Below are 24,962 nucleotides of genomic sequence, written 5' to 3'. Positions count from 1 at the left end.
ACTTGGGTGCGCGGCCACACTTTGCGTGTTTCAAAACTTTTTAGAAATTCGGCTATTCTGTGAATTTGCCTCAAACGCAACCATTCACATTCACGCATGATTATGACGCGGTAATTTAAAGATTTGTAATATTCGTGAATTGCTTCCGTTTCTTCCGCAAGTTCAGAAGCTGAAAGGTTTTTGAAAGGGTGAAAATTTGCTTGATTTCGATGTGCCGTAACCGAACAGACATGACCGTGAAATGCGCAGCCTAGAAAAGAAAGAATGAGATTTCGTTGTTTGCAGAAACCATCAACTCGTAAGCGTCTAGCACCGACTTGTTTCTCAGGGCCGTTGCGTTGGTGTCTCACATGCACACCATTGATAAAACCAAACCAACGAAGCCATTGGTCAGCCATTTCTCCAAAGTACCAACGTTTGGCTCGCATTGGTTTAAACACACCGTCAGCGGTCGGTTTCAAGGTTGTACACGGACCACAGGGCAAATCGTGCCCGAGACAGTAAAGGTAAAGCGAATTGCAATCATACCCCACAATTTTTTGACACATTTTAGTCCCATTGTCTTGGGGTCTAAGGAACGTTTCGCCCGCTTTGTGTCTACGGTGAAAACAGATTGACGGCCCACCAACGATTTGCGATCGAATGAATTGAAAATTGTCTGCTTCAGTCTTATCAAATAGAGTTAAAAAACAATCACTTTTCATACTTTTCATGAGAATGATTTGGGCCAAACCTGGAACAGTGATTGCCTGTTTAAACATATCTACTCCTTTTTCACGATAAATGGCGCTTTGCTTTTCCAATGCTTCTAAAACGGAAGGACATCGGCGTTGTTGTACCAGATGAGAAAATCTCGAAGGGTTCGCATGCCGTGTTGTTTCCAGGCTTTTTGGCATATGCTATAGTCTTCATCGCTTATGGCGGTGTTGTTCATCTTATTAAAGAAGGCGCTTTTGGGTGGTAAACATGTTTCTTCAAGGCTTTGAAGGCTGGTGATGTGATCGTAAGGAAACACACCTTTTTCGCCTTCGCATTTGTACGCTTTCAAGTAACCTCGATAAGAAATCCCTGGTGCTAAATAATTTGTGATGTCTAAAAAAGTAAATTGAGAAGTGGAAATGGAGAGATATTCATTTCCCCTCTTAATCAAATGAGGTGAAGCCTCTTGTGAGTGAAAATAAAGCGCAAACAAAGGTTTCAACACGTTTAAATCATACTTTCCACCATTAAAAGAAATCACAGGGAGTTTTGCCAGGTAAGCCAGCAAATTGTTTTTGAGTTGGTGTAGAGGATGTTTTTCACGATTTTCCAAAGCAGGTTCTAGCAAAAGCTGCTGGTTCAATTCGTCTTCAATATTGTTTAAAACTGCAGCGTAGCGATCTGACAACAAAGCAAATGCGTGACGTTGTATTTCTTCCAAATAGTTCATTGTTTGACAGACCAATTGATACGAATTGCCGTCCGAAATGAAACATTTTGGAGCAAGGTACTCTGCAATATTACTGGCGACGCTAATTGACAAAAGTTCATGTTTTCCTAAAAACTTTGTTTGCTTTGATTGAGGTGGGCATTGGTCTGTGTTCAAATACGTTTCAATGTCAAAAGTTGCTCTGAAACAATAATATTTCAATGGTTCTGGCACAAAGACCCCCCATTCTTCCAACTTTTCAAATATAGTTTGCTCGTTGTGAAATACACCTCCCGGGTAGATAAGCTTTACTTTACCAGTACATGTTGCAGCGTGTTTTTTCATGTCCTTGAGTGTTTCCCAGGTTTTTTTACAACGCGGACACTCAACTAACCCTGTGTAAAGCCTAAAATCAGTTATAAGTGAAAAGTGGTTTTCGAAAAGATTCAAGAGCATGCAAGGGTCTCTCGGGTGTAATGCCTGGCGTGTGCTTTGTTGGATCAGTGAAGCGACAACTTTTTCAGCATTGTTCTGACGCAATTCATAGACCACGATATTGACACCGTAAACCTTTTCCAACGAAGGAAGACTTTTCAAAGAAACACCCTGAAATTGTTTTGGATCACCGCCTGACTTTGATGAAACAAACGCAAAGCAGCGCGCTCAAGCGATCGTTTAGGAAATCCTTGAAAGAGTGCGAGAGCTCTGAAAAAACAAAGCTTGTTTTGAAATCCACCTCCTGTTTTCGAACTTTTTACCAAACCTGCAACGCCTTTATTACATTTGAGAAATCGTGGAAGCTCCGTTTCGCTACCTATGGGTCTGTGAGAAATTAAGAATAAATAAAATCCTACGTTTAGTAGTTTCTCAACGAACCATTTGCTGTCCGGGCGTTTGTTACGAACCAGTGCAATAAAATCTGTGTTGTTGAATTCTTCCTGAAACTCTTCAAAATCGAGACGGTTTCGCACTAAAACTGGTTCTTGCAATATAGAATCATTTGAACTCGGGTGAAAATAACGCGTTTCTCCGGTTATTCTATGACGCAATAGGTACCCGAAAGAATATGTCAATTTAAACGCAGTTGTTTGTTGCTGCAACATGGCATTGAAATCAATCGCGTTGTGAATAGACGCTTCATCGTCGTCGTTCAAACGAAAGTTATAAGCGTTAACACGTCGACCGAGATGAATGACACGTGTCCGTACGGCGTTCCAGTGGTCTACAACGAATTGCGGTGCGTTTTCTGGCGGTCTAAGAGAATCACACGAAAAATGTGGACCTGATGCTGCCGAAGATGAACAAGGGCGTTCAATACACTGTCTAGTATGAGCAATGAGATTTTGCCTTCTAGTAAACTCTTTTGCACAAAATAAACATTTTTCTCGTTTTTCATCATGCGTCGTTTGAATATGACAACTGCGTTCCAATTGTACGCTTTAATTTCATTTCCAAGTATTGAAGGATGGCTTGAGGATTAGGGTAGTGACCAGAATCCAAGGCCACGACAGTGTCAATTACACCGTCTACATAGCGCAACCAATGATTGACCGAATTGGTGATGTTCTTCCAGGAGTGTGGATATTGGATTTCGGCGATACCAACCTCCCAATCTCCTTCCAAGTTGATCTCATTCGGTAGTCTGACCACATAATCCGTCAAGGTGTTGGAAGGGAAAAATTTCATGGAGCTGTTACTTGGCAGGGTTAGGTAAAACATTTTTCTTTTGGATATTTTATTTTGGGTTGGGGCATAACCAAACCTAAACAATTGGAAAGCAACACGATCCAAAGTTTGTGCGGGTCCTCTTCTAAACTCAGATTGTAGAGACTGAACGATATCACAATCAAAATGACAACCATTTGAAAAAAATAGACTATTTCACTTCTGGGAACGTTTTTTCCACACATTTTCCACTCAGTCATAACGCACAACACTCGCTTCGTCAATCCAGCAATTGAACTTGTCGGGTAACCGAGCCACTTTACAAGGATCTGTTTCTTTCGATTCTTTTTTCTCCTCCCTAGAATCGCTTCTACCTTGTAGATGTCGTGATCAAATCTGTTTGAAATTGTTCTGCAATGCCACCTACCACCACACGACGACGTGGAAAGCGTATGCGAATCGGTTTATGGAGTGTGTAAGCGTCTTGAGAGCTGAGCCAGGGTTTTACAGGTTTGTTGATCACCCTACGTAGTCTTTCCTCTCCACCGAAGCTTCCAGGATTCCCGGCGTCATAGTTAATCAATCGTGCTGACGCCATGTTATCTTCTTTTTGAGACCAGGAAAAGGGTGAGTTTCACCCAACTCTTCTTGAAACTCTTTCAAACCGATCGGTTGAGAATTTTTGGATTTATGAACGACAGCCGAAATCAAATGTTTTATATTGGAGTTAGGAATCGCCTGTTCGTGAATCGTGAGTTCGCCTGATTTGTTCCAACCGAGAGAAGAATTGTTTTTGATAACGTCCACAAGACCACGACTTTTTCCGAGGTAGGTTTTTGCAACTCCTGCCAATATGTCATCCTCAGTAAAATGTCGTTTCTCTTCAAGAACAATCTTTGTTGGAGTGTTGACATATTTTTCACGATAAACAATGTACTGCTACAAGATTTGATCGTAGAGTTTCACTTTTTCACTCGTGGTCAGATCAGAACGAGAAAGAATGTCATTCATTTTGGAGTCCAACTCACTCATCGCGTTCAGCAAAGGAGGTTTTTGCATGTTCTTTTCTCGCATCGACTCTAGAAGGCGTGGTTCCACAAGGCTCATCTTTTTGACACTCTTCATCTTGTTATTTTGAAGCCAAAGTGCCGATCAACCCAGCGATCGCAGGAACAACGGCGGATAAGAGAGCTCCCAGAAAGCCTCCGTGTTGAATAATCTGTCGTTTTTTTGTAAGACTGGTCTTCTTTTTGGCCAGCTCACGCAAAGGTTTCTTGTATTTAAGCAGATTTGCCTTTTGCTTTGAAGAGATGGGGACGTTGCCCTTCAACACGTTGTAGCAACAATCGCAAACACACTTAATCAATTCGTTATCTGCTGACTTTATAACCCCTTTAGCAACATTAGGATTCGCTTTGGAAAGAAGTTTGAGTGTGTCGATGTGTCGTTGTAAACGGGCAGTCATCATCAAGGAACGGGGATGTATACGAAATTGGTTTCTCCTGGAAAGATGTCAGTTCACAATCGAAATTTTTCCGGGGTGCTTTGTTTAAAATCCAACAGTTAATCAACGAAAAGCTTAGATGTTGCGTCTGCAAAAGCTTCTTGAAGAACACCCGTTTGCCTCGGATAAGCTAGTTTTGCCAAATGAAGTATCTGAGAGTTGTCTCTAGGGTTTTTAAACACCACCAAATAGTGTGCGTTGAGACTGATCGTCCGGTGTTCTACTCTAATTTCTTTGTTTATTCTTTATACATTTGAATTTTTTTTTGGCGGGTAAATTTATACAAAAAGTGATCTGGCAACCCTGGAGATTTATTTACTATACATCTGGCAACCCTGCAGGAAACAAACAACAATTCATTGTCACACATGAGTGGTTCTTGTCACACTTGAACACTCATGTGGAACATGCTTACCATACATCTGGCAACCCTAGAGATTTATTTACTATACATCTGGCAACCCTGCAGAACTCACATTTCTTTGTTTATTCTTTATACATTTGAATTTTGGCGGGTAAATTTACACAAAAAGTGATCTGGCAACCCTGGAGATTTATTTACCATACATCTGGCAACCCTGGAGCTTGAATCATACTCGCATTTCTTTGTTTATTCTTTATACATTTGAATTTGAATTTCTTTGTTTATTCTTTATACATTTGAATTTTGGCGGGTGAATTTACACTAAAAGTGGGACTGTTCCGCTTCAACACCTTTTGTGAGGTCAACACCTTAGCATCATCATAGAAACAAACAGCAATTCATTGTCATGCATGAGTGGTTGTGACCTCAACACCTTAGCATCATCATAGAAACAAACAACAATTCATTGTCATGCATGAGTGGTTTTTGGTTTGTTTCTTTTGTGACGTCACAGCATGGTGTATGGGGGTCCGAGATGGGGTATTACTTACTACTGTAATTTTTATGTGAATGCAATTGTTTTCAGGTGAGAAGTTGCAAAAGCAAAAAGTATTTATTTCAGAACTGTACAAGCAAACTCGGAAAGCTGCAAGTAAGTAAATGTGTTTAACTGGTCAACAGTGTTTTCTATGTTAAAAATGTTTCGCCAATTTCAAGGTAGCCTATATTCAAGGCACTGAAACTCAATATTGCATTGCCTTTTGAGTGGTTTTATTTTTAAAAAGTGTTCAAACTTTAGTTAAGTTTAGTTTAAACTTTATTTTAAACTTTTTTTAAGTTAAAAACAATCAAAAACTATAAAATTATCAAGTGAATAGAATCAGCCAGGTTCGGAAACAAAAGTTAAAACAATAAATAAGTTATCAGATACAAGTATAAACACAGTAAGCATAATGGCATAATAAGTAAGCTATACAACAAAAGTGGAAAAAGCATGGTCACAGTTCAGGCAGCAAAGTCAATTTATTCACTATGCAAGACCTTGTTAAGTTGAAACAGTCTTCACAAGATAGCCCAACTATTTGAATCTTAACATTTACGAAAAAATGAGCCTAGCCCCATGGGCGAAACAAATGTCTATTGTCAATTCTTGCTACACTCGACTGCCCAGAAACACAAGAAAGACCTTGTAAATTGGAGGTCTTTATGGCTAGCGTGGAAGCTACACCGTTATGGTTAGCGAAGCGTTACTGCTGCTCGCTGTTCTAGCGAGTGATCAGCCTTGTGCTGATGGCCGGGAAGAACACCCCTTTTTCACAAAAGACCTTGTAAAGTTGAAGTAGTCTTGACAAATAGCTTAACTTTTCAACATTTTAGCCTAGGCTACGCCTCTGTAAAAGCCTTACCGTCGATTATGGAGTGGCAACCAGAGATAATCGGAGTCTTGATTTTCAGGCTTCTTATCCTGTTGTTTGCGAAAAATTTGATCATTACAAACATTACAAAGTGATTGTCTGTTTATCCAAAAGTTTTATATTTACTTAACACCAAACTTTGCCTTTGCATCCGCTCCAGCTCCGGTTTTCAGACGAAAATTCGGGCTCCAGTTGAAAACAGCCGGACTCCGCATCCTTTTACTCCAGAATTCCGGCTCCTGTTCATATCTGGTGGCAACCCTTCGAGTATAACCCTTCAATTTTTTCATGATTATGGACAGTACTCTGCTCTAGAGAGCAATGCCTACGGCCCTTCTAAGGGCTATAGCTAACTAGAACTAAGAAAACATTAATGTTTTTTCGTGGAAACATTAAATTCAATACTTATGCTAATAAATTTCAAAAAATGGTTTAACACTTTGCTCCTCAAAGGGAGGCCAGATTTGGCCCCCCCCTCATATTTCCTTTAATTATTTGAAGCACAGTAACGCCATGCACTTTGTTTTTCTTGACTTTTCCTAAAATTGCCAGGCGGATCTGATGATATTAAATTTGATGCTAAAAGTTGTGTAGTTTTCTTGTAAATTCAAGATTTTGGTGAATTTTTGCTATTTCTAGCTAACTTCCAGCAAAGCGTGAAATGGATTACATTGCGATGACAAGCCATAAGCTCATAATTGCTTCGTGCATCGATATGCGCGAGCAGAGAGAAGCATCCTCTTGCTTTCTTTTGTTTGGTTTGACCTCAATAACACAAAGCGCGTTATTTCTTATGCTACAAAGAAAAGCCAGTGATCGCAAAGCTGTTAATTAGAAACAATAATAGCAAACGTTTTTTGCGTTATCAGCTCTATAAAGAAGAATAGCAATCCACGATCAAAATAGTAGGCTTTGCAGGCCACAAACTATTCAAAACAGCTGTTTCAAGCAGATAATATTCATTGACGAATAAAAAACGTTACAATAAGAAATCTTCTCTTGGATAAAGACACGAAAACCTGGTTTCGAAATAAACGTTCTATGGAAATGCTCTCATTGACAAAACTTGCAAATGAAGAAATGTATGACTGCAAATGCTTTTGGGAGAAGCCGGAGAAATAGCGTTTTAGCAAACAGTAATTGTGAGATACACTCAAAATTATGAGATAGGCTCCATTTACACGTAGCAGGTAACTCGATGGCGTCCCTTCACTGCTTTATGTCGCCTACTTGTTGTTATGTCCTGTATTTTTGTTTCACAGTGCACTGTGTTTTGTTCCAAAGAGCGCAAAATAAAGATGATAATGCCTCATCTACATTACAAAATATTTTGTAATGTAGGCCTACAAACAAAATGTACAATGTACACAACGTACATTACAAAATATTTTGTACTGTAGACGAGGCATAAAGTTAGGCGTCACATAAGACAAACAACAAATCAGCTTTCTTCATCATTGATTCAACATCTGAATACGTTGCGCCAATGTATAAGAGGCCGGCTATTGTGAAGACCCGCCATTTACAGTATAAACGATCCGATTATACCAAAAGTGGAACAAACTAGTGGATCAAAGAATGAATAAACAATGCTGAGAAAACTAAATCTAAGTGACGAACAATACCGATGTCTTCATTTATCTTGGAAAAATGCTGCCTAAACTTATCAACAAAAAAATACCGTAAATAACGGCAAGGATCCTGAAAGCAGAATTTGCTCGACTTTGGCATGAATTTAGTCAGACATTTACAGTAATAATTCCACACATACAATAACGGGCTCTCAACTGCTGTAAGATACATAATAATCAACCTGGTTCTGAGCGATTTGTGTAACAGTTTAGGGGAAGACATTACTTGAAATGATGCACCACACAAAAGATTTTCAATGAAGACTGAGTCTAAAAACCGATGTGGATTATGCTGCACAATAACTTCAAGTTTAGGACAGAAGAGGCACAAAATATCACGATAAAAATAAAGACCTTGTGGGAAATTTTCGCGAATCATAACACGATGCAAATACCATAAACGCTTAGTTTGCATGCTGCTCTAAGCTGGCCGGCAACCACAAAGGTAGGCAATACAGGCAGTTTATAATTCGATAACAGCGCAATAAACATTATAAATACGTAAACCGACAATTTCTTTTACAAACGTTTTACGTCTAATAGTAAATTTTCTCCCAACAATTTTTTGTGAAGCACTCGCAAACCACGGTTTTGTAAAATAATTCATCATTATTATTTTTTTACTTCTCGGATATTGTAAAACGTCATCAGCAAAATCACAAAAAAAATTTCATTACTTCAATGTAGTAGGCCTAAAATTTTTTTCTAGAATTGTAGCCACGTTGTTTCAACAAAGAAGCCATTTTTTAGCAATATAAAGTTATAGAAAATAATTTACAATCATGCAAATGGTTGGAAAGAATCTAGGAAGTCTTCTCACAATCTGGCACAAAATGATTATGTTTATTGTATCTCTGTAAAATATTTTACGACAAACTTTGAAGCTTCGTTATAATCATTTTTATCTTTGAAGTCAAAAGTTTTTTTTTTTTTTGGCCAGAAACATAATCACTGCCTTGCTGATGTTGTCGCTTTTACGCGTATTTTTAGTGCTTCAAACAATAAGGACCTAGTCAGCAATCCAGTCCTTTTACATTGATTCAACATTTGTAAACGTTAAATTTATGTAGATTTGCTGACTGTGGGTTATTTCACATTTCCTTTGTTTACGCATGCTCCTCAATTCGCTGTTGCATTATTTCGACGCTGGCAGACTAAAAATGTATTTTCAAATTGATTGACACAATCTTCAATAAAAAGTGAGCTTCAAACTTAGCTTTGTTGATGTAAATGCTGTATTTTTTGTGGATGTAATTTATGAGTCATGTTTATAAACACCCGTAAGCGAAATGACTTATGATGTGGCCTGCATGATATTTGTGATGCGACTTGACACAAATCCACAATTTCAAAAGCACCTAATTTGCACTTAGAAATTTCAGATAATTTCAACAACTTGTTCAATTGTCTTCTCTCTACTAAAAATATTCATACTACAAACTCAATTGTAGACCTAAAATACACAAACGAAGATGTAAACAGCTATTCAAGCAGGCTAAGGTGTTACTTATGAGAAATTTGGTTCCATAAAACTAGAAGCTAGCCATGAGTTTCGGAATGCATTAGTTTAGGATAAAAATGTAAGACAACAAACGCAGTTTTGTTTTTTTTTCAAATTTGTGTAACAATGTTACTCTGATTGTAACTATTTTAGAATCAGTGAGTAGCTTACAATTAGATTTGCTCGCAAGTCGTAAATTCTAATCAATGCAATGATTCGGCACACCGCACACACACTTCGTGCGTTCGATCGAGCTCTTTGTTATTTAGAAGTTTGCATGAAATCGGATTAGCACGGTAATTAAATAGCGGCAAGTTAAATCAAAATTGTCGTTTTTGGGTACCTTTGCAAAAATTGAAATATCAAGTTTAACATATAAAATTTTAAAATAATGACTTTTCAAACTTATAGACAAATGATTTGCTTTCACACCAGTGCAACTTCTGTTGAAATAGCATCAGCGGATAACACGTAACAGCTGATTGAATTTGATCCAAAAACGGCCCCCCTTTGAGCAGTTAACTTCCAAAAAAACGTTGAAAAGCAAAGGGTTAATTCAAAGTAATTTCAATGAAACATCCAAATAATGAATTTTCTTGCACTACTTGCTACTTGAATTTGTGGGTAAACGCTTTTTTTTTGAGCAACACTACGCAGAAATCCCGCCTAAAGCTGCAGACGACAATTTTTGTTAGTAGTTGACAAGAGTTGCCAACCTTGCAGTTTATCAGAAAGCTCTAACTTTCTTTTTTAAGTATGCACGTATTTTTTGCAACTTACAAGTTATTCGTGATTTTTAAATTATCTTTGATAAAAATTAAAATTATTGTGTGCTTTTTTCCAACTGGTTTAGCTTTACAACTTTAATTTAGTGTTTGACGCTTTAATTTAATTGGCAACCTTGCATAAAAACTCCCGCCCAAAACTGCAGGCGACAGCCATTTTATTTTCAATCGTTGAAGAGAAAGGAGTCAGTTTTGGTTCAGTTGCAGCAAAAAATAGTTGGTTTCCGCTTTCAATTCTGTCTTCATTCTGTTTGGTTTCATCAGACAAATGTTTTAAAGTTTGTTTCTGTCCGTGTCTTCTGAGTTTGAAGAAAGCATCAGCTTAATGGAGCTGCAGCAAGAAATGGCTGGTTGGAAAATTTTTTCGATCAAGTTCTAAAGTTGCTTCGAAGATTTATCGAAAAAGAAATCAAAGTTTATTTTAATTTGCAAACTCTGGTTAGTTTGATGTTAACAAAAGTTTAGATTCCACCTGCAAAGCTAGCAAAGTATTTTATCCTAGTTTGATAAAACTTCAAAGCCATTGAAGACAAAACTTATGATTTTGCGACCAGCTAACAAAAGTCAGAGCTGGTATACAAGCCCCCCCCCCCCCCCCCTCTTGGCAACTCATGACAAAGAGGAATTGACCAAAACATGTGGATTGAAGTGTGTGGACAGTAAAGCAAAGGTAAAATAGTTTCACCCTATATGTTTGGTTGAGTCCCATCTTTATCATGAGTTACCAAAGGGGGGAGGGGGACTTGTATACCAGCTCCCAACCTGGTTAGCCGAACTAATATTGATCGATATTTTTTCCAGCATTGTTAGATGATTCTCGCTCCATCGCCTGGATGGAAATGTTCTCAGGTAATTTTCAAATGAGAACTTTGACTCAAACCTGAAAGTTTTGTTCAAAATAATTTGTTTATATTTTTGTTTGCGATATAAATAATTTAATGGTTTGTTCTTTAGTAAACAACTTGTGTTCAATGTTTGATTATTTTATGGTTAGAACCAAACTGTGGTTTAAGATTACAACCTGGTTAGCCGAGCTAATATTGATTGATATTATTCCTGCAGTGTTAGATCACAATAATCGCTCCATCATCGCCATCAGCAAGATTCTGCGGGAAGTCAACGACTTGGAAGTGACAGTCACAGCAGGAAGTCATTTTGATGGAGGGAGGATAAAGATGGAATCCTCCAACACTCAGAATGACTTCCATGCTGTGATGTCATTCATCAAGTCGATGCCGACGCGACTTGGATTCCTTGATCTGTCCGAATGCAAAATGAATTCCAATCAATTCCTTCCATGGAAGGAGGTGATCAAATCGACGCCGACGCGACTTGGAATCCTTGATCTGTCCAATTGCGGAATGAATTCCAATCAATTCCTTCCATGGAAGGAGGCGATCAAATCGATGCGTGGATCCGTGAGTCATGTTTAACTTTTATAACCAACACATTGATTCATGGTCAGTTGTTACGTTGATTCAACGTCGCATTACGTTGTTTTAACGTCTCAGTTTCAACAAAGTAAGTTCCAGTTTCCAATTTTAATCATTTTCTAACAATTCTTGTAAACATAAAATAAATAAACAAAAAGTCGTAACATAAATAAATTGTTAATTGTTGCATCATAATTAATTTGTGTTTAGTTTGTTCGGATGAGTCTCCAACGCAACTTCCTATCTGTCGATGACGTCATCGAAGTGTTGCACAAGATTGAGGAGGAAGTTTGGATGCAGCATTCCCTCGATGATGGAGATGGTATAAGGAGGAGAAATCCGAACATGGAGGAAAGATCCAAGCTACAAGAAACATTGGATCGGTTGGACAATAAAGTGAGAGTTGTTTACGTTGTATCAACGTTATAACAATTAATTGTGTCAACATTAAATCAACGTCAATTATTCGCTTTGTCTTTTACAGGAGTTGAAGATCCATGTTGGCTACGGTCCATACCTCACCCACAAGGATCGTTGATGTTTTTATTTATTTGTTGATGTTTATAATAAAATTATGTCATCCAGTGATTTTGTTTGGTTGAGTTAAAAATACAACAAACTGCTTGTTTACATCAAGTAACGTAATATCAACAAAAATGTTTATAATATTGCATCAGGCCAAGGTTTGTTTATGTTCTTCAACCTGAGATCGATAAACATCAACAAAAGTAAGTTTGTTTCTTTAAATTTATTAATTTTTATGAAATAATTTCAATAAAGAATTAAAATTAAGTTATTTGTTAACAGTGTTGCCAGATTAGATAATTATTTTCTCAGTTAAAATCTGAAAGGAGCCGTCGAGATTAAACACATTGTAGGTGACGTCGCAACAGTTCATTTGCTAACAGTGTTGCCAGAATAAATTACTTTTTTAAATCAGAGAACTGCAGGCGTTACCTCAAAATAACCGTTGTCATGGTTGCCAATTCCATTCGGACTTGTTCTTCCGATTAAATTTTGGAATACGGTGAAGATAACATTACAATTTTGCCAAAAAGAACCCGCAGCATCAGGCTATAACAGACCGTTTGAATCTACACTGTGAAGTAAATAACATTACAATCCGATAAAAAAAAGTAGCGCGTTACTGGCCAAGACGTACACGCAAATATTTATTGTCAGGGTTGCCAGTTCCATACAGACCAGTTTTGCGCTTAAGATAAGGGTAAACGTTATGGTCCTATAAGGGAACGTTCAAATCCTTTGAGGGGGAGAGGGGTTATGCAAAGTGTTACGTTAGCGTCACATCGGGGGGGAGGGGGTTCAAGCAAAACGTTACGTAGGCTACCGTAACGCTTTCGAGTACGGAATGGTAGTTTTTTGTGCTGAATTCGTAATAGAAAAGAGTTACATGGGGGAGGTTGAAAAAAACGTTACATGGGGGAGGAGGGGTCAAAAATTTGGAAAAAAAGCGTTACATAATATTTGAACGTTCCCTAACTTTTCCAAATGTTTGTCAATCCCTAAAAGTGCCGACAATGCTTGACCAATTTTATGGGTTACCAGTTCTGCGATTTTTGCTTCAAAATAGGACTACTTTTGCTTCGCAGTCGTGATAAAATTATGCCAGCTACGAGTTGTCTTGTTGATTTCTTTTCATTTGGAACCAGCTTTTAATAGATAAATGCTATTTTTACTTGAACACAAACCCGGAACACTGACAATGGGTATTTCCGTATTTATAAGTAGTGTCCTCCACAATAAGCTGATTTTAAGATTAAACAATGACGGTTAGCCTATTTTGCTTAAATGTGTAACGAAAGATAAATGATTGAATCACAATTTCTATAACAAAACACATCATAAGACTTAAACTCGCCACCATAATCAAACAACTTGCGGCTCGCTAGCCTGGAGTGGATATACAATGGAACGAAACAAGTAAAATAAAGCATAATCTTGCTTCACTAAGTATGCGTAAGGAAAAGAACAACTAGTAATTAAAAAGAGGCACAATAGCTGGATGCATTTGTGCATCTTCCAGTTTGTAAGGCGAAACTACACTTACGTGAGCTCAAATATTACACCAGATGAAAGACTCTGTGGGTGAGCCACTGGTTAAAGATGGGTTGACTTTGATGACGATCACATTTGACTCAACAAGGATCCACGTTTTGAAAGATGTTATTGGTTTGCTTTTGAATCATTATCCTCAGACTGACAAAGCCTTGATAGAGATTCCTGGTAGTTTCGCATACGTGTAGTGGCCTTTGACAGCAGGCCCGGATTTAGGGGGGGCAGAGGGGGCAGTTGCCCCGGGCCCCCCGATTTTCTATGCTGCCGATAATAAAGTTTCAATGTGTTGTCAGCAAAGGATTGTGACGACCAGCTTAAAAGCCAAGCGGTAATCGCCTTTGTGAATTATGAGAAGATCCATCTATCACGTGCTCGAACCAATTAACATAACACGCAAGAACACCGAATTAATGTAGCTATTGTCGAGTAATAAAGTATCGGGTACTGAAAATTGAATGAGGCTGTTCACCAGGCATTAAATTAAATAATACGAGATGTTCTACTGGTGCAAATTAAGCTAAACTATCACAAGATGTATAAAGTGACAATCTGCTTTTATTCCGCCGTTTCGTCAATCAGACACGACTGACTTCTTCAGGGAGCTAGACCAGGTAGTGACTACCTGTCTAGCATGGCAAAACACAGAACCATGATGCTGACATCAACTAAACGTGCAAAATAAAAATTCAACTTTTAGACAAAATTATCGCGCGCAAAGTTTGAAATAAGTTAGAAAAAGGGGCTTACATGTTAATGATCAACAAGAAACTTAAATAACAACAAGAGAGGAGAGTGCGTATAAAACTCACTTCATCATGACTCATGCTGTTCACAGTAGATTGTCACTGTATACATCTTGTGATAGTTTAGCTTAATTTGCACCAGTAGAACATTTCATATTATTTAAAGTATCGGGTAGCATACCAAAGAAAAAACACAACAAAAAATGGATGAGATCATTATACGTGAACAATGACAGAAAAACGAAACGTGATTATTTAGCGCAAGCAATAAGAACATGTCAGAAGGCAATAAGAACATGTATTGCAGTTATTGATATTCCTTTGTGCACATCTTTCCAGCTTTTAGTTTATAATGGAAACTATAAAATGTTTCAGTTTCGAAAATTTTGTTAGTAATGTTTGTGATATCTTAATATTCTTGTTACTTCGAGTCCAAAGATAAATCTGTTTATATTGCACTGAAAATGTTAGTCTGATTTCACATTCGCTCAAAAATGAATGAACTTCGTTGGTAATAAATTACGGACCATTATCAGAGGTTATTAAACAAGGTAAGCCATGCGTTGCAAATATTTTCTTCAAACTTCCAATCAGTTTTTCACTATTAACTGATTTTTTTTTTTTAGCCAAAAATTTCGCTGTGAGCCCTTATAAGTCTACCAAGCTCTTGTTTTTGTATATAGTTATATGCCATTATAACTACCAACAAAAGCATGTACATTTGTATAATTGTATTTATATATAACTTACGTGTTATACTATATGCAGCTTTCTGAGGCTTCTGTGTAATGATTTAAAGTGTTGCTAAAAGCACATGCAGGTACTTTTTTAACGCTACACTACATCTTTTCTGGACCTGGGTTTTTTTTGCCTCATCTGTTTTTTTTTGGACACACGATCTAAGTTTATTGGAAATTTGTTACTGGCATCCCTGGTATTCAGATATTAGTGTTTGTGCGGTATGTGAAAGAGAAAGAAAAAGTGGAAGAATTCTTATTTTGCTCTGTTTTGAATTCCAGTTTAGTTGATATTTAAGATTTGCAGCTGAGGTATAATTGTCTTTTAAAATTTAGAAAGAAACATTCATGTCTAAAAAACGTAAGTGGAATGAAGACTATGTGAAATATAAGTGTAGTGAAACCATCTACAATTCCTCTATTAAGAAGTTTATTACGCTAAAATGCAGCTAGGTTGCTCTGACTACGTAAACTGCAAACTGAAATGAGACTGAAAATAAACACTAGTAAAAACGACAAAGGAACTTAAGGCAACGTAACATGTCATTCACCCCTTCCATAGATTATCAATAGGGATCAACAAAAATTAAAGGCGCTAATACATTAAATACATTTAATTAATTTACAAATCTGTTTGGCGGTCGCCTTGAACGTGATGAGCGCCGGGGCATTGGGCGCTCGCTGGAATTAGTCGGTATGTGAGTTTCCGATGACGGGGCAGGTGCATCTTCATTGACAGGCTCACTATTAGTTGTTATTTGTTCGGGAAATTCCACAGATGGATTGTTTATCTCTTCGTTTGGACTCCCGGGATCCGGCAAACTAAGAGTCGACTCGTCAAGGCCACCACGAGCAGTTGGAGCGATGTCACGAATTGACACTGTGGTTTCGCGTCCGTTCGCGAAACGAACGTGCGCGTAGTTCGGAGTTGCATGAGTTATTTCCACTTCTTCGACAAGCGGTTCATACTTGCTAGCACGAACGTGTCGTCTCAATAAAACCTTTTGAGGGCATTTAACCCAAGTAGGTATGGAAAGACCTAGACTTGAACGACGCTGAAAATTAAAAAATCGCTCGTGTGGCGTCACGTTTGTTGCAGTACATAATAAAGAGCGCATAGAATGTAAAACATCAGGTAGAACACACTCCCATTTAGAAATAGGAAGATCTCGAGTTTTCAAAGCAAGTTTTACAGAAGTCCAAATTACGTCGTTGTATCTTTCGCATTGGCCATTAGCCCGTGGATTGTATATAGAGGTTCTGCTGGTAGGAATACGCAAACTGTACATGTAAGACACAAAATCCTTAGACATAAACGATGCACCTCTATCCGAATGCACATAACCACATTTACCAAACATCGCAAAAAGACTAGACATGCACGAGATTACAGTTTCAGTGTCTACTTTACTACAAGGAAAGGCGAAAGGAAATCGAGAGTACTCATCTACTACAGTCAGAATGTATTTGTTATTCGTAGCAGAAGGTAAAGGTCCTTTGAAATCGATGCTTAAGCGCTCCATAGGTTGCGTAGCTTTTATCAATGGAATATCAATTGGCTTGTAGAACTTAAGTTTCAACTCAGCACAAATTTTACAAGCGGATGTCATTTTACGGATGTCATCAATAGAATAAGGCAAATTCTTTGTTTTAACATAATGATGCATGCGAGTTACTCCAGGGTGGCATAAGGCCGCATGAATTTCATACAACGAATTGTCCATCATAGTTGCACAATACACTCTAGATAAAGTGTCGGGAGCAGTATTATACTTCCCTGCTCGATAAACGATTTCATAATCGTACTGTGATAGTTCCAGTCGCCATCTCAAAATTTTTGCGTTTTTTTACCTTGCCATGGTTGTTGCTGTTGTACATGAATGCCACCGATTTTTGATCTGTGACAAGTTTGAATCGGCGTCCCTCTAGAAAATGACTCCATTTTCGAATGGCTTCGATAATTGCAGTCGCTTCTTTCTCTATGCTTGAGTGTACTTTTTCACTTTTGTTGAGTGTCCTGGAAAAAAAAAGCAACGGGTCGCCCGTTCTGATTTAAAGTGGCTGAAATGGCAATGTCAGATGCGTCAGTTTCTACTGTAAATGAAATTTCTTCATCTATCACCCCAAGCGTAACTTGAGCCAATTCAGCTTTCAACGTCGCGAAAGAGTTTAGGGCTGCATCATTCAGAGGAAAGGTAGTGTTTCGAATTAGAGGCTGAATCTTGTCAGAATAACGCGAGATCCATTGCGCATAATACGCAAATAAACCGACAATCCTCTGCTGTTGTTTAGTACTTTCTGGAGGCGGGATTTTTAGTAAAGATTCCACTCTTTCGGGGTTAGGACTTAAAGTAGCCTACCTTTAGAGATTCTATATCCAAGCAAGTCGATTGTATCTGCTGAATAAGTACTTTTTGCTTCATTGAAAGTTAGATTGCATTCTCGATCTACTGCAAGAAATTTTGATAAATTTTGATCGTGCTCTTCTTGGGTTTTCCCGCAAATGGTAATATTGTCAAGATAAGCGTACTTACCTTTGCACTCGTAGTCTTTGATAATGTTGTCCATTATCCGTTGAAAACCAGGTACTGCATTCGTTAGACCAAACGGCGTTCTCTTCCATTGCCACAAGCTTCCATTGGCTTCGAAAGCAGTGTAATTTCGATCTTGCAGAGTAACTTCTACCTGATGGTACGCACTTTTTAAATCTAGCGTTGTGTAGATGCTGTTCCTAGCGACATTGTTCACTACGTCTGACATAAGAGGTAAAGGATACGCGTCCAAACAAGTGAATTTGTTTATGGTTTGGCTAAAATCGATGACCATACGCTTTTTGTAATTTTCTTGAGTGACCACAAGAGGTTGTGCTCGCCATGGCGAACGACTCGGCTCAACCTTCTTTATAAAGTCGCTGCACCTCTGAAGAGATAAAACTTCTATCGGCTTGAGAATACTTTCTAGACTTTGTAGCAATCGGATGGCACTCCTTCCTTAAGTGTTTGAAAAGCTGTATTGAAGTAGACGTTTTAATAGCTTCTAATGCTCCAATCTGTAACGTTGGCATAGGGCCTCCAAATTGAATATTCACGCTTGTTCCAGCCAATTGTTCACCAAATCAAACGTCATATAAAAACCGTTATGCTCTACTTAACCTAGCTGGCATCTTACGCCATGGAAATTGCTAGAAAATGTCCAAATATTGCACCATCGGTCGTAAGACCTGATGAAATATTGCATTAGCCGCTTGAATACCTGTTTGAATGACTTCATAATTGTCTTTCATTATTGCGTCACAGTACTGTGTACGTGCATTTGAGATATTGCTATCTATTTTGGTCATTCGTGAAATGGTTGCTTGACAGTTAGTCGCACATTTAACTGTTGGCTTAGTGCTTGCTAGCTGGACAAAAATTCCGTCTTTTATCTAAGTAATCTGTATTGTAGTGACAGTTTTTAGAGGCGTACGGTGTTGCGTTCCATTTTCGATAGCCGCGGGCTAATTTTTACAGGAATACACTTTTGAATAGACGTTTCAAAAGAGTGTTTATTTTTCGGTCATTACATGCAGACGAACGGATTTGGGAATCTTATGTTACAATTTTCCCACGAAGAGATTATGGTTTACCGCTGTGACCAACGCTTTTGTGCTGTTTCATAAAAGTTTGTCCGATAATTAGGTCGGTGAGCAAATTTTTCAAAACAGTGACTCCTACATTATCATACTCTTGTCCAAAAAGCGCGACTTTTACGTTACAGATTCCTAAACTTTGCGATGAACATCCTTTCACGGCTAAACCAATGCGGCATTCACTTTCTTCAAGATTTAGTTTTAGACGCTTTCTTAAACTGTCGCTCATGTGACAAAGGGTAGAGCCAGTGTCGATGAGAGCATTGGCTTGAACTCCGTTAACTGTAACAGGGACGTTGACCTTTGCGTGGGTGTCGAAAGATTCGGTTGTCATATTCATAATGACATCTCGTGGAGTAGAAGCAGATGAATAAATAGGTTTTCGATTTACCCTGGAAAGACGACAAACTTTTGAGAAATGACCTTTTTTAAAACATTTGAAACAAATAACTTCACGAGCAGGGCAATATCTTCTACTATGTCGCCTATTTCCGCAATAGTTACACTTTTCAACCAACGCGGGGCTAACATCTGAGCTTTCTTCCTTATCTGAAGGATCTTCAATTTTAAAGGTAGGACGTGTTTCAAAAGCTGTTGTGCCACAATCAAGTGAAGACGGAGTCTGGCTCGCAGTCATTTCGACACGATTGCAAAACGTTTGGGCATCATCTAAGGATCGAGCTTTATCAAAAGTTTGTTGTAGCGAAGCATTTTTGTCCTCTAGCAAGCGTTGTTTAATGTGATTTGACAAAATCCCAGCGATAAACGAGTCACGTATAGCTTCCTCTGTATGCGCAACTGCCGATACGGCCCGAAAGTCACAAGAGAGGCCCAATCGCTTTAACCCTTTGCTTTTCAACGTTGTTTTGGAAGTTAACTGCTCAAGGGGGGGGGGGCATTTTTGGATCAAATTCAATCAGCTGTTACGTGTGATCCGCTGGTGCTATTTCAACAGAAGTTGCACTGGTGTGAAAAAAAATCATTTGTCTATAAGTTTGAAAAGTCATTATTCTAAAATTTTATATGTTAAACTTGATATTTCAACTTTTGCAAAGATACCCAAAAACGACAATTTTGATTTAACTTGCCGCCTTTAATTAACCGTGCTAATCCGATTTCATGCAAAATTCTAAAGGACAAAGAGCTCGATCAATCGCACGAAGTGTGTGTGCGGTGTGCCGACTCATTGCGTTGATAAAGATTTACGACACGCGAGCAAATCTTATTGTAGGCTACTCATTAATTATAAAATAGTTACAGAGTAACATTGTTACATGAATTTGAAAAAAAACAAACTGCGTTGTTTTATATTTTTGTCCTGAACTAATGCTTTGCGAAACTCATGGCCAGCTTCTTGTTTTATGGAACCAAACTTCTCATAAGTAACACCTTGGCCTACTTGAATAGCTGTTTACATCTTCGTTTGTGTATTTTAGGTCTACAATTGAGTTTGTAGTATGAATATTTTTAGTAGAGAGAAGACAATTGAACAAGCTGTTGAAATTATCTGAAATTTCTAAGTTCAAATTAGGCGCTTTTGGAATTGTGGATTTGTGTCAAGTCGCATCACAAATATCATGCAGGCTACATCATAAGTCATTTGGCTTACGGGTGTTTATAAACATAACTCATGAATTACATCCACTAAAAATACAGCATTTACATCAACAAAGCTAAGTTCGAAGTTCACTTTTTATTGAAGATTGTGTCAATCAATTTGAAAATGCATTTTAGTCCGCCAGCGTCGAAACAATTCAACAGCGCAGTGAGGAACATGCGTAAACAAAGGAAATGTGAAATAAACCCACAGACAGCAGATCTACATTAATTCAACGTTTACAAATGTTGAATCAATGTAAAAGGACTGAATTGCTGACTTGGTCGTTATTGTTTGGAACACAAAAAATACGCGTAAGCGCGACGAAGCGATACAAGAGCAAAGCAGCGATTATGTTTCTGGCCAAAAAAAATGGACTTATGACTTGAAAGATAAAAATGATTATAACGAAGCTTCAAAATTTGTCATAAAAAATATTGCTGAGATACAATAAACTCAATCATTTTGTGCTAGATTGTGAGAAGACTTCCTAGATTCTTTTCAAACATTTGCAGTATTGCAAATTATTTTGTATAACTTCATATTGCCAAAAAATGGCTTCTTGGTTGATAAAACGTGGCTACAATTCTATAAAAAATTCTTAGGCCTACTACATTGAAGTAATGAAATGTTTTTTTTTGATTTTTTCTGATGACGTTTTACAACATCCGAAAAGTAAAAATAATAATGATGAATAATTTCGCATAACCATGGTTTGTAAACGCTTCACAAAAATTTTGCGGAGACTTTTCTGTTAGACGTAAAACGCTTGTAAAAGAAAACTGTCGGGTTACGTATTTATAATGTTTATTGCGCTGTTATCTAGTTATAAACTGCCTTTGTTGTCTACCTTTGTGGTTACCGGCCAGCTTAGAGGAGCATGCAAACTACGCGTTTATGGTATTTGCATCGTGTTATGATCCCCACAAATTTCCCACAAGGTCTTTGTTTTTATCTTGATATTTTTGTGCCTTTTCTGTCCTAAACTTGAAGTCACTGTGCAGCACAATCCACATCGGTTTTTAGAAATCCACAATCAACATTGAAAATCTTTTGTGTGGTGCACCATTTCAAGTAGTGTCTTCCCTTGAACCGTTACACAAACCGCCCAGAACCAGGTTGATTATGAATATTATAGCCGTTGAGTGGCCGTTATTGTATGTGTGGATTTATTAGCTGTCTGACTAAATTCATGCCAAAGTCGAGCAAATTCTGCTTTCGGGATCCCTGCCGTTTTTTTCGGTATTTTTTGTTGATAAGTTTAGGCAGCATTTTTCCAAAATAAATGACGACATCGGTATTGTTCGTCACTTAGATTTAGTTTTCTCAGCATTGTTTATTCATTCTTTGATCCATTAGTTTATCCCACTTTTGGAATAATCAAATCGTTTATAAATGGCGGGTTTTCACAATAGCCGGCCTCTTATACATTGGCGCAACGTATTCAGATGTTGAATCAATGATCAAGAAAGCCGATTTGTTGTTTGTCTGATGTGACGCCGAGCATTATGCCTAGTCTACAATACAAAATATTTTGTAGTTAAGACGAGGCATTATCATCTTTATTTTGCGCTCTTTGGAGCAATACACAGTGCACCGTCGAACAAAAATGCAACACATAACATGTAAGCGTAGGCGACATAAAGCAGCGAAGGGACATGTAGTCATCGAGTAAGCTGCTACGTGATCTCATAATTTTGAGCATACTGTATTTCACAATTACTGTTTGCAAAAACGCCATTTTTTCAGCTTCTTCCAAAAGCATTTGAAGTGATACATTTCCTCAATTGCAAGTTTTGTCAATGAGAGCATTTCCATAGAACGTTTATTTCGAAACCAGGTTTTTCATGTCACTACTCACTACCTAAGGGAAGATTTCTTATTGTAACGCTTTTTATTCGTCAATGGATATTTGCTGGTTGAAACAACTGTTATGAATAGTTTGTGGCCTACATTGATCATAGATTGCTTTTCTTCGTAAAGCTGATAACGCAAAAAACGTTTGCTATTATTGTTTCTAATTAACAACTTTGTGACCACTGGCTTTTTTTGTAGCATTAGAAATAACGCGCTTTGTGTTATCAGGGTTGTCAGATAGCTTTTGAGAAAAAGAGCCAAACAATGTCGAAAAAAGGGCCAAACTGGGTAAAAAAGAGCCAAATTGTTCAATAATGTTAATAACGTTGCTAATAAAACATAATAACGTTACACCATTGCAACAACACAGTGGCTTGAAGATGGTACAGTCATTGATGATGTGGTCTGCGGTCTGTTCCTCGGTACCACATTCACAGGAGGAGGAAGAAGCCATTCCCCATTGGTGCATGGTTGAGCGGAAAAGCCCGACGCCCGTACGGAGACGGTTGAGGCGCACCCATGCCTGTTTCTGTAGTGTCAGGCCGATGGGGCGTGTGTCGGCGTCGGGGATGAATGAATGGAGTCTGGTGGTGCTTGACCTCCATTCAGAATTCCATTTATGGTCCGCCCAAGTAGCCGCAGAGATGTCTTGTTCATCAGCTTTGTTGATCAGAAGCCGAGCGGCTGGCACGAATGGGTGTCTTGATTTCAGTCGGCGGGGGTGCCCGTTTGGGAAGGCAGAGATCTTGTGGTGGAGAAGATGATTAGGCTCCAGTGCCCGTCGACCGAGGGACAGAGTGGCTTCTTCGCGACGAAGCTCAGCAGGTTGGATGCCAGCGAGAATGGGGAGATTGTCCAATGGTGTGGGACGCAGGCATCCGGTCACTGTGCGCAGGGCGCTGTATATGGCAGTGTCGATGTTGTGGCAGTGAGCACTGCGGCACCAGACAGGTGCACAGTACTCTGCTGAAGAGTAGACAAGGGCTAAGGCTGCTATTCGCAAAGTGTCAGCCCTCGCCCCCCAGCTAGAGCCTGCCAGGCGCTTCAGTAATGCAGCGCGGGATGTCAGTTTCTTGCGCAGTGACACCAAATGGTGGCGGTATGTGAGCGATCTGTCCAGTGTCACCCCAAGATACCTTGGCTCGGGGCAGAAGGACAGAGGTTTTGCGTTGTTGTGGACATGTAGCTCACGATCAGCTTCCCGATTGTGTAGGTGGAAAGCTGCCGCCACAGTTTTGGTTTCGCTGAGTTTCAGTCGCCAATTCTGGAGATAAGCTGAGGTGGTTTGCATGTCCTGGTTCAAGGTGTCTTCTAGATTTTCCCACGACTTTGTGGACGACACGTTCCTCTTCAGTGAGTGGAAGGTCTGCGCGTCATGGATGATGAAACTAAAGATTGGCTGCTCTCTAGCAGCCTTCCAGTGTAGTCCGGGAACATCGTGAATCTGGGGTGGTAAAAGGATAGACCCTCGGCCCCAGAAGCTCAGACGACGACGACGAACAACACAGTCTACATTCTACAAGAGCAATTCCAAATCTTCATCTTTTACAGTGTTTCCACTCGAATCTTTGGCATTGGCATAAACATTGTCAGCTAAACACTGTCTAAAAAATCGTATTAACACTTTTCAGTCTCAATTTCCGAAAGACATTTATTTAAATAGCTAGTTTGATAGTATGTGCCAACTGCTTCCAAAAAGAGCCAAACATTGAAAACAAAGGGCCAAGGGGCCAAACAATTTTTTTGGGGCCAACTACCTCTAAAAAGGGCCAAACTTCACAAATTTGGCCCCAAAAGGGCCAATCTGGCAAGCCTGTGTGTTATTGAGGTCAAACCAAACAAAGGAAAACAAGAGGATGTTCCTCTCTGCTCGCGCATATGGATTCACGAAGCAATTATTAGCTTATGGCTTGTTTTCGCAATGTAATCCATTTCACGCTTAGCTGGAAGTTAGCTAGAAATAGCAAAAATTCACCAAAATCTTGAAATTACAAGAAAAATACACAACTTTTAGCATCAAATTTAGTATCATTAGATCCGCCTGGCAATTTTGGGAAAAGTCAAGAAAAACCAAGTGCATGGCGTTACTGTGCTTCAAGTAATCAACGGAAATATGAGGGGGGGGGGCCAAATATGGCCTCCCTTTGAGGAGCAAAGTGTTAAGGTCTGCATGTACTCGTCTAGTGATTCATCTGGCTTCTGCTTCCTAGTTTTTAAAACAAATCGAGAAAACATGGGGTTAGAAACCTTTTCAAAAAGGCGCTTCAGTTGTTCGATAGCTTCATCATAATTTGTTGTCTCACACACCAGTTCATATATTGAAGCGTCTATATGATTTATAAGCAAATTCAACTTGTCTTCAGCTGAAACTTCTCCGAGCTTTTCTACATAAATTGTAAAAGACTTGTACCAATGCACCCATTGTCGTTTAGCGTCTTTACTTTGCGGGTCCGCAGCTAAGAGTCTAGGGCGCAAGTCTTTTAGATCCATACTTTATTAGCGTAATAAAATGTAGTGAAGCCATCTACAATTCCTCTATTAAGAAGTTTATTACGCTAAAATGCAGCTAGGTTGTTCTGACTACGTAAACTGCAAACTGAAATGAGACTGAAAATAAA

General features: G+C 38.7%; 1 protein-coding gene and 1 long non-coding RNA gene across 2 annotated transcripts; one reads left to right on the top strand and one right to left on the bottom strand.

Moving 5' to 3' along the window:
• Nucleotides 1-11,623: 11,623 nt before the first annotated feature.
• Nucleotides 11,624-12,294, top strand: LOC145776361 (uncharacterized). The gene is made up of 3 exons (XR_014290212.1): nucleotides 11,624-11,691; nucleotides 11,917-12,102; nucleotides 12,191-12,294. It is a non-coding gene; the product is annotated as an uncharacterized LOC145776361 (long non-coding RNA).
• A 3,585-nt stretch (nucleotides 12,295-15,879) lies between these two features.
• Nucleotides 15,880-19,527, bottom strand: LOC145776292 (uncharacterized). Its single transcript, XM_082587695.1, has 4 exons — nucleotides 18,976-19,527; nucleotides 17,797-18,181; nucleotides 16,471-17,039; nucleotides 15,880-16,317 (listed from the first exon to the last, which is right to left on the bottom strand). Exons 1-4 carry the CDS (start codon nucleotides 19,525-19,527, stop codon nucleotides 15,880-15,882), a joined length of 1,944 nt encoding a protein of 647 aa, XP_082443821.1.
• Between the last annotated feature and the right edge of the window lie 5,435 nt (nucleotides 19,528-24,962).

This window comes from Aplidium turbinatum, chromosome 8 (genome assembly GCF_918807975.1).
Source record: "Aplidium turbinatum chromosome 8, kaAplTurb1.1, whole genome shotgun sequence".
Classification (NCBI taxonomy): domain Eukaryota; kingdom Metazoa; phylum Chordata; class Ascidiacea; order Aplousobranchia; family Polyclinidae; genus Aplidium; species Aplidium turbinatum.
This window is presented reverse-complemented; position numbering and strand designations above follow the sequence as displayed.

Bases quoted from the DNA above. Each gene is read 5' to 3' on its own strand.
- LOC145776292 (XM_082587695.1), bottom strand. From the start codon at position 19,527: ATGACTGCGAGCCAGACTCCGTCTTCACTTGATTGTGGCACAACAGCT. The intron at 18,182-18,975 runs GTAGGAGTCACT...TTATCTCTTCAG, and splicing joins TTGGACAAGAGTATGATAAT to AGGTGCAGCGACTTTATAAA. The intron at 16,318-16,470 runs GTAATTTGGACT...TTTAATTTTCAG, and splicing joins AATGCGAAAGATACAACGAC to CGTCGTTCAAGTCTAGGTCT.